This window comes from Triticum aestivum, chromosome 4A (assembly GCF_018294505.1).
Source record: "Triticum aestivum cultivar Chinese Spring chromosome 4A, IWGSC CS RefSeq v2.1, whole genome shotgun sequence".
NCBI lineage: Eukaryota > Viridiplantae > Streptophyta > Magnoliopsida > Poales > Poaceae > Triticum > Triticum aestivum.
In genome coordinates, this window is record NC_057803.1 from 448,965,287 (window position 1) to 448,975,696 (window position 10,410).

At 44.6% G+C, this 10,410-nt stretch overlaps 1 protein-coding gene across 2 annotated transcripts; it reads right to left on the reverse strand.

The window, feature by feature from the left end:
• Positions 1 to 1,137: 1,137 nt before the first annotated feature.
• LOC123086289 (nuclear pore complex protein NUP98A) lies at positions 1,138 to 6,939 on the reverse strand. 2 transcript variants are annotated; one of them, XM_044508033.1, is made up of 11 exons: positions 6,694 to 6,939; positions 5,816 to 6,313; positions 4,724 to 5,179; positions 4,359 to 4,574; positions 3,606 to 4,087; positions 3,403 to 3,472; positions 3,261 to 3,312; positions 2,720 to 2,858; positions 2,438 to 2,551; positions 2,164 to 2,341; positions 1,138 to 2,077 (listed from the first exon to the last, which is right to left on the reverse strand). In XM_044508033.1, the coding sequence occupies exons 1-11, from the start codon at positions 6,710 to 6,712 to the stop codon at positions 1,440 to 1,442; spliced, it is 2,862 nt and encodes a 953-aa protein (XP_044363968.1). In that variant the 5' UTR covers positions 6,713 to 6,939; the 3' UTR covers positions 1,138 to 1,439. The 2 variants fall into 2 exon arrangements, with proteins under 2 accessions (XP_044363968.1, XP_044363967.1); XM_044508032.1 differs by having other exon boundaries at positions 3,261 to 3,321.
• Between the last annotated feature and the right edge of the window lie 3,471 nt (positions 6,940 to 10,410).

The window sequence follows — 10,410 nt, forward strand, 5'->3', positions numbered from 1 at the left end:
TACATCCATTTCTACGACGAGTAATTTGGAACGGAGCGAGTACCAAACAATTTCACCGGAACCGATTGGTGGTTTTATGAGCTTATACACATTAACTCTGCAAGAATACCGGGATCGATTTGGGAGGAAACAAAACCGAGCAAACTAGACTAGGTAGGTGCGGGATTAAGGGGGATTTGGGCGTGCGCTTTTTTTTTCGGAGATAGAGGGCGGTTGGAATAGGATGTTTTTGGAGGAGGGTTCAAGTCCTGGTGCTTGCATTATTTCTTGATTTATTTCCGGATTTCCGGCGATGCGCTTTCAGTGACAGGAGACGTTCTCGTCGACGACGAGGCGCCTACGGCGACTTTGCAAATCTCAAAATGATATGCCGGCTCAGTCTCTCAAAGATGCTCATAGGGGTAGGGTATGTGTGTCTGCATTCATAGGGATGAGTGTATGCGCGTATGTATGAGCGCTTGCGTCTATACTGTGTTCTAAAAAAATTCTACAAGAATACCGGGAGCGATTTGGGAGGAACAAAACCGAGCAAACTAGACTAGGCAGGTGCGGGATTAAGAGGGATTTGGGCGTGCTTTTTTTTGGAGATAGAAGGCGGTCGGAACAGGATGTTTTTGGAGGCTCCCAAACCTTGCGATGGAAAGGAATTTGACAGGAGATAATTGATCTGAAGATTGGACTTGATCAGACGTCTCATACCTCCAAAACTATTACATTATTTTTGTTGATTCTCGTCCACCTGGGCTGTCCACGTGGGCTACGGAGCAAACTCTGCACAACATGTCCTCTGGTTTTTTTTCATATGTGCACAACCTGTTCAAAGAGAAGGATTGGAGAAGAGTGAACACAAAGCATGCTACCATTGTCTATTTTTTTTCTCGAGAGTATGCAAATTGCGTACCATAGTTTGTAGTAGACGATGGAAAGATAATGTACAGAGTGAAATGCCAGAAATGCCTCACAGCCACGTTGTCTGTGTGAATACATTAGTTTGAGCAACAATTAATTCCGAGCAGAGGTAGTACAATCTTTTTAGGGAATATAATGTTAGTTCTTCGTACTGTTATGAGACTTGGCTAATGATGATTACATTACGCAAACAAAAAAATATTAAGAAAACCATAGAGGCCGCAGGCATAAGATAAACTGCCAAAAGGATGCATTCTATCCAAGACAGTAACAAGATTATTCATCGACTAGATTTGTACAGATGTCAGTTCATTGCTAGATTGGTGCCAGAATGTAATTTTTGTGCATTCTGCAAGAAAAAAGGATATGTACAGAAGAACATGGGAAGGAACTCATAGCAGCATTCAGAGAAGAAAGGCATGACAACCAATATTCTCCCAGACCAGACCAGACCAGCTACATCGACCAAAGCTACATGGAATCGAGTGTCCACCGTTCATCCAAAAGAAAACAAGCACCTATCGACAAAGCTACAAGGAATCGGCCAGGTCGTCGGCTTCGGCTTCACTAAACCCGTAGGAGCTGAAGTGCTTCACCCTGAACTTCCACTCGCCCTTGGCACCGTCAAACGAGATAAACTCCACCCCCTGCTCATCAGCCTTCTTCACCAACATCTCCTTGAACTTGTCCAACCTCGGCCCTTGCGTGTACTGCTCACCCGTCTTCTTATTCATGCACTTGATGTTCAGGAGGGTCACCAAAGCAGCTTTGTTCAGGCCCTCGCCAACTGGGGGCTTCTTGCTATCCTCCTTGTACACAATCACTTCACGGTTATTGAATTCCACAATCGACTCCAGATCAAGGCCCCTTACATCAGTTTCTCCCAAGAATTTGATGCTGCCATAACCTTCACGCCCAACAATGAAGTCTACAACCTGACTACAGTAGCCTGGCTCAGCACGTTCTTTGGCAGCAAGCTCCTCTAGACTGGGCTCCGTGAAGTAATCTGCCTGGGAGAGCCTAGGCATCATCTTCTCAACGGTAGCACCATTCATATGCCGAGCCACATCCCCAGGCTCGCTTGATGCAATGTGGATGCCATTCTCCACTGTACCAGACCGAGTTGGTGTCATGGCAGCCTTATTGTGCTCCCTCCCAACAAAAGCATCTGTACAGTACCTCAAATCAGAAACAAGCGACAAACAATTTTGCAAGTCTAGGGGAGAAAGAATACAGACAGTTCTAAATAAATACCTTTATGTTTGTCATTATCAGTTGAATCCCTTGGAATTGATTGTTGGCCAACCACACTACGTGAAGGCCACTGGTCTGTTGGACGGATTATCAAACTTCTTGGGTTCTCTCTAGGGATGAAAAAGGCATCCGCTTTTGGTGTTACAGGGGATTCTTCATCATCAGCAAAGAATGGAACCTGAAGGAACAAAAAACAGAACCACACAATTATTTCTCAAACGGCTTTCATAAAACTCCAATAATAAAGAAATATAAACTAAATAACAGTCCTAACCTTGCCATTGGATGTTGCATTATATTTTCGTGGCAGCAGCTTTATCCTCCTCTGTGACAAATGCCTAGGAACCACCATTGATAATGTTCTGCTCGGAAGGGGCTTCTCAGCAACCTGCAGGGCAGAGTAAATGTTTTTGTCAAGCAAATGTCCTTCCTCGTGGCTCTAGATACCTCAGTAGCACGAACTGCTATAAATAATACCCTCCTTGCTCATCTCTACTATCCTTCCACGCTGCAGAAACTACTGCAAATACTTAAAGATGGTAAAGAAAATACTAACCGGCAAACTTGATATCCCATATTCGATAGAAGGTGAGGATCCACCATTCCCAATGGACATCTGAGGCATTGCTGGAAGGGTCCCAAAGGGATTTGAAACAAGAGTCGGCTGCATTACCATATTGGACTGGCTAGTAGTTCTGCATCAAGAATGCAACAGGCTGTTTTACGAACTTACAATTTGAAAAAATAATGCACTGACTACTAAATTCGAAGAAAATAGATGCCAAATCATAATAATTAAGTGATAATAAGTGTTTCTTAGTATTTATTATCCGTGAATACAATTAAATTATGAACCAAGTAAAAACTCTGTGTTCCACTATAGAGATAAACAAGAACACAGCAGCGCAAAGCTAGCATATACAATTGACTCACAGGACCATTAAGTAGTTTCTTTCTCTACAAGCCTACACTATCCATCTCCACATTATATATCACTTTTGTTTGTTGCACCATATTTACGTTCACCTCATCTGTACTTCCACCCATAAAAAGGAAAGAATAAATGTACATGCGATAAGTAAATGGAATAGTCATACTGCTGTCCGAATGGAGCCATATTCATCGGGTTGGAAACACCAGAGAATCCACCTGTCAAAGCTTCAAGTGGCATACACACAAAAGCTCAAAAAAATTGTTAATGAGAAGGAAACATTAAGTATTAGGGGTCTGAATACTAACCTGGTTGAGTCTGAGGTTGGAATGAGAACGAGTTTGTAGGTTGAACAGGGGCAGATTGTTGAAATGATGACTTAAAAATGAGCAAAGAGCAACTCGTTATTTGCAAAGCAAAAGATATAGAAAACAAATATCAAGGATCAATGATTTATGAAGAATAATTATCTAAACAAAATATGGTAATTGCAAGGGAATAGGATGCTTACTGTTTGAAAAGGTGAAGATGTGTTGCCAAACATCCCTCCACCTCCAGTGATTCCGATGTTAGATGTATTGAACATACTGGTGGAGAAAGCTGGAGTGCTTGATTGCTGGTTAAATGAGTGGCCAAATGGCTGCTGCCCCATTGTAGGGGAAGACGTAAACAGCCCAGATGATTGAGTGCTATTACTAGTGGATGACCCAACATTGAAAGGATTTGGGTTGTTGAATAGTGAAGTGGTGGTATTATTTCCAAATAGAGAAGATGAAGTGTTTGCTGGGAATGTAGAACCACTTGTTTGTCCAAACGAGGAGGTAGTAGTTGCGGGCGATGAAAACGGGTTCGGAGTAGTAGCAAAAGCACTCAAAAAAGGTGAGGGTGAGGGGTTAGTAAATGGATTCACTGGTGCTGGTTGATTTGGTTGGAAACTTGGCTGTGGAGATAAGAAGTTGTTCACTGCTGGAGTTGCAGAAGAGTTTGGTCCACCTGAGGGTTCAAAGTTCAAACATTAAAAATTTCACAACTTAAAATCTAATGATACAAGCAGCAAAATAATGGGACATTTGAAATAGAAGTAATATGAGTTCAGTTTAATTGCAATTAAGGGGGAAAAGGACTACAGCTAAGCTATACCAGAAGCCAGAACATAATATCTATCCCAGTTCATAGAAAATAAGAACCATTAGCCGCAAATGTCTAGAAATGAGGTCACATATAAAGCAATAGCATACTACTCGATTCCAGAAATTTCCTTTACCTTTGTCCCCACGCTGATAATCTTCCCACCTCAATTCTTCATGACTCTTCTCTTTGTATGCAGGCATGGCTGATATGGAATCAAGTTTTGCAGCAGGCTGAGAACCACTTGCAGCAGTGTCAGTATCAGGTGTTTGTACATAAGGCTGTATTCTGGTTCCTCCAGATTGACTTCCAAACGTAGTTTGCCCGAATGCTGGTGCAGCTGTTTGAGAGCCTGAAACTCAAAAAAGAAACTGATAAGATAATCCGCAATTACACAACTGCTAGAGCACATGGAATGTAACACAGGGTGATGCACTCAACACCAAGCCAAAATTATACAAACATAACCAAGTAAGTTGAATATCCAGTGGGGGAACCTACCGAATGGAGAAGTTTGTGCTCCAAAGGGTGAAGTTGTTCCGAAGAGGCTGGTACCAGTTGCAGCTGCTGATTGTCCAAAAGACGGTGAAGAACCAAAACCAAAAGCACTTGCTGGTGTGGTTGAAGTTCCAAAAGCTGGAGCACTACTCACACCAAATGCTCCGGTACCTGAAGATCCAAAACCAGGAGTTGTGGTTGAACCAAATTGCGTCGAACCAAATGCTGGGGTGCTGGAAGCACCACCAAATAAGGATGCTGATGTTGAGCCAAATGCTGGAGTCGTTGTGGAGCCAAATGCTGCCGTTGTTGTGGAACCAAAGGCCGGCGTAGTTGTGGTGCCAAAAGTGCTATTGCCAAATGTTGGCTGTGTTTGCTGAAATGTGCTACCAAATGGACTAGACTGGCTAGGAGTTGATCCAAACCCACCAAAGCTTGGCTTTTGTCCAAATAAAGATCCTGAAAATTTTGCAGAGTAGAGAGCGTTAAATCGCAAGCCATAAAACTATCGGTCTAAAAAGGAAACGAGAACAAAACAAAAATAGTGCTCCCTCCGTCCCATAATATAGGATGTTATTACAACCGAGATAATCATATCTCGGTTGTAATGACATCTTATATTATGGGACGGAGGTAGTAGCATCTATTACCTTCAGAAACCTACCCTTTATTTCTATGCAGTAGCAAAGGGACAGCATGGACTAACGAGTTTATAGGGTGACAGTATTTCAAGTGTTAGTCCTACACTCCTACTGATGAAGTGATGAAGGAAATAGTCCTACCGATCATAAACTTCAACTAGTAGCAGCAGTTACTATTTTTAATACGTACTTGACAGAGATATTTCAAAGTAAAGCTTTAAACTGTAGTGCTAGATAACACAACCTAAAAGGTTGCTGTAGCATAGCTTTGTTCTGTCTATAATAGTGAGTTGCAAGATTCATTGCCAGATTCTTCTTTGATATATCAAGGTTGGCAATTAAACACATAGCAGGTGCTAGACAGGTAAAGATTCAGTAAATGCAGCATAACAAATGTGTTCCAAGTTGCAGAAGAACAGAAATTAAATGCTGAGGTTGCGAGAATGGTACAAACCACCGCCAAAGTTGTTAGAGGATGTGGCGCCAAACGCGGGGGCTGGCGATGTACCAAAAGCTGGCGTGGAGCTCCCAAACGGAGAGGAGGACGGGGTGCCAAATGCAGGTGTGGATGGCTGGCCAAAGGCACCGGTTGATGTAGCACCAAACGCGGGTTGCTGGCCGAAGGCGCCAGTGGATGTAGAGCCAAACGCAGGGGTGGATTGCTGGCCGAAGGCACCAGTGGACGTAGCGCCAAAGGCCGGGGCGGACTGCTGGCCAAAGGCGCCAGTGGAAGTGGCGCCAAAGGCCGGAGCGGATGGCTGGCCAAAGGTGGAGGTAGCGCCGAAGGGCGAGGTGGTCCCTGTTGGCGCCCCGAATGCGGGGGTCGGGCTGCCGAAGGGTTTGGGCGCGAAGGGATTGTTGGTGGTGGTGCTGGGCTGGCCAAAGCCCTGTTGGGTCCCGAAGGGGTTGGTTGAGGTCTGCCCGAAAGGGCTGGCGGATGACTGCCCGAATGCTGCAAAAAAAAGGATGATCAAACAGCAGGTTAGCAACCATGGCGTCAATAATTAACTTTCATAGGTAAAACTGGACTGAAATCCGCAACCAACGGCAAAACAATAGAAGAATCATATACCCAGGCAGAAAAACTTGATGGACAGTTTATCAACACTGTAGCGTGAAAGCATTATTATTAGTAACGTATCATCAAATGGGGGATCTCGACTGCGAAACCTAGCCGCCGATCACAGCGGACGATGAGATAATGGCTACTACTTACTAGCAATACCGACAGCAATCGAGGGAAAGCTACTACTAGGTAGGGCGCACGGGGAAACCCTACCTAGGTCAGGGGATGGCGTGCGGGGGTGAGGGAAAGGAGAGGAGGGTGCTTACGATTGCTAGCGCCGAACATGGCTGGTTGATGGTGGTGGTGGCCGCGGAGGAGACGGTGGATCACCGGGCCGTCGGCGGCTGCGGCTGCGGCGGCGGCGGCGGCAGCCGGGTGGAGGTGGGGGTCGCTGTCGATCGATGTGGTGTTGGTGTTGGTTTAGGAGGAGACGAAAAGATAATCGAAAAGTGGAGGAGGGGGATCTGGATCTGAGGCTGGAGGGTGGGGCCCCGGCGTCTGTCTCTTTGGCCTCTTGGGACCGTGCCGCGGCTCTATATAGCGGGGCAGGATAGCTTAGGAACAACGCCACAGCCCACAGAGGGCTGGGCGTTCGGTTCCCCCGAACCATTCGAGTCGGTTCTTCGGTATATTTAAAATTTTGTTTTGTCAAAATACTGACCGATCGGTCAAGAAAAGATTAGCTAACCGAAGTTTATGTGTACCGAAATTTCAGTTTGGTCGTCGGTTCCACCGAACAGCACCGAAATGTACTGGAATCGCTACATTTTACCTGTATTAGCAGCAGTCGCTACTTTATTTTGAATGTACAGTGCATGTAGCTCATGCCTACTAGCTAGAGGCTAGTCTCCTTGGCTACTCCGTCTTATTATTCCGAGTGAAACTTTATTACTCTGTACAATTAGCGCTAGCAGCTAACTACTCCATGCACAAAAAATTAAGCAGAGGTAGTACCGGTACTTCTCTTTTTTACACAAAATTAAGCGGCAGCAGCGGTTCACCGTGTTATGTCCGTGCCTTCTCCATGCGGCTGTGGGTCTCACGCACTTGTCAGATAGGGGATAGAAAATAGAGTCCATGTTCACATGAGAGTAGTATAACAGGCGCACAGGTCGCACCTCTATTTAGTTGGTTTTCGGTCCGCTCAGGTACCCGAGGGATAAACCCGAATTCACCGAACTTAGTTCGGTTTTCAGCGTATGCAAACCGAACTTATCACCAAAGTACTCAGTTTCGGTGTATCCGGCTTCGGTGCTAGCTAATTCGGTTCGAGACATCGGTTTTCGGGTTATATGCCCAGCCCTACCCACAGGACAGACACCAGCGGCCAACTGACGCTATTCTCTACCGCGCCGCGTAGCTTACTTTCAACGCCAACAAAGACCACGAAAGGGTTTGCTGGGCCCTCAGGGCTTCAGGCCCATGTACACGTGAAGTTCCTCAAATGCATGCCATGGATGGAGCTTGGCTCGTGAAAGCATGGGTTTGTCTAAAAAAATGAAAGCACGGGTGGACACCGTTATAAACATGGTTCAGTCATTTGCCGTCAAAGAAAAAAACATGGTTCAGTCATTTTTAGTTTCCAGTTTTTCTTAATGGTGAAAAACTTGAAGAATTTAAACTCACTCGTGGTATTCGGCCCTGATCTCTCCTTACTTTTTCTTGATTACAGTGGAGGGGCTTTCGTGTCTTTTAAAATTCAGTTCTTAGTCATCAGTGCTCGAAGGAATTAAGGTGGCACCCACGGCTCCGGCCGTCAACCACCTTTTGCTCGCAAATGATATGATGCTGCTTTAAAAGTCAAGTGTGGAGCAGGCGAATGCAGCGTCAAACCTACTGGATACATACTCCAAGGCTTATGGCCAGAGGATCAATAAGGAAAATACCTTGATTCTTTTCAGTAAGGGATGCCCGCACTCAATGTGAGAAGTGGCCAAAAACTCCCTAAACATTTAGAACGAATCATTGAGTAGCATGTACTTCGGTATGTCTGCTGATGTGGGCCAGTCAAGAATGGGCACATTTAAATACTTGAGGGACCGTGCCTGGGAGAAGGTTCGAGGATGGATGGAGAAACTTCAATCTGCAGCAAGGAAGGAGGTCTTAATTAAAGCTGTGGCGCGAGCTATACCGGTTTATTCTATGGCATGTTTCAAATTGCCAAGGGTTTTATGTTAAAACATTACCACCATTTACTTGCCGGCTCTGGTGGGGTAGCAAACAGGGGAAGCGGAAAACCTTGTTGGGTATCATGGGACATCTTGACACAACCAAAGCATCCAGGTGGATTGGGCTTCCTTGATCTTGAGATATTTAGATGGGCACTCTTAGCCAAACAGGCACAGAGGGTTATACATGATCCCACTTCTCTCAGTGGTAGGATACTCAAAGCAGTGCACTTCCCTAACCGTTTACTTTTGGAGGCTGAGTTGGGAGGGCATCCATCACAGTTTTGGTGAGTAAGCCTAGATGGGAGAGATATATTAAAGCAGAAATTAATTCGCATGATTGGTAATGGAAACACAATGGAAGTTTGGACCCAAAACTGAATTGAAAGAGAATACATGAAGAGGCCAGTGCATCATTGGTTCCCTAGCCACCACGCCTAGTTTCTGAACAAATTGATCCAACGCTCACTAGCTAGGTGAGAAGCTTGTCCGCGAGACATTCTCGCTGATGGATGTTGAAACTATCCTTGCCATTTCATTATGCACCATAAATATTGATTTTTGGGCCTGGATCAGGGTAAGTTCATGGTCAAGTCAGACTATCGGATGATCATAAACACGAAATTACAGAGGGAGAATTGGATTGATGGCAGTGCATGCAACTTAGATGTCAAGACAACGAGTAATGCATGGATGGAGATGTGGAAGGTTCAGGTTCCTTCTAAGTTGAAGGTCTTCTAGTGGCAGTTTGCCCAACTTTCAGTTCCAACAGCGGACGTTCTTCGCCATAGGAACATGTCCACGACTTCTACTTGTGTCCTGTATGGGACAGAGGACTTATGGAGACATGATTTGATCAATTGTTCTATGGCTTGGAGCGTTTGGGTCTTTGGAGCGTTTGGGTCTTTCAGATGAGGTGTTGGTGGAACAGATGTGTGAGAACCATCATGGCAATGCAAGAAACTTCTTGTTCGCTATGTAAGAAACTATTTCTCAAGAAGAATTTATCTGTTTGGTGGTGACTCTCTGGACAATGTGGGGAACAAGGAGAAAAGCTATCTACGAGGATATTTTTCAAAGTGCAATGTCAACTCACCTTTTTATCACGTCTTTATTGTCAGAGCTACAACAACTAAAGGAGCCAAGTGTAGTAAACACTACTTTCACAACAACCAGACCAGTAAAGTGGATCGCTCTGCCATGGGACTAGCCAAACTTAATGTTGATGTTGTGGTCTCAAAGAACTTGGGTGTTGGAACAGTGACATCAGTAAGTCCATATCATAATGGTGCTTACTTGGGAGCTTTAGCGATTATCTTCAGGGGGAATACAGGCCCTACAACCCTCCAAGTGCTTGGAGTCAGGGAAGCTCTTGCACTTGCTGAGGATCTAAACTCTAGCGGGATACATGTCACTTCAGACTACAAAGCGGTGGTGGAAGACATCAAGAAATGCAGTTCGTCGAGCTATGGCGCGATCATACATGAATCATAGAACACTCTGTACTTTTGTGTAATTTATCTCGTATTTCGAGGATCACAATCTGGCGATATTTAGGCGTTGGTCGCCATGTCTGGTTAGGTTGACCTACGACAGCTTGGTAAGCCACCAACAAAAAATTACAATCATGATAAAAACATTGTGACAACATAATAAATCGCTTGATTGTCATAGAAAAACACCAACAATGGTTGTGTTTAAAAAAAAACAGCAATGGTGGTCTTCAGTTAGAGCATCTTCAATAGAAGATGCAAATTTGGAGATGTAAAATAGATGTAAAAATTTACATCTCTAAAAGGTGTTTTTTATCTCCAA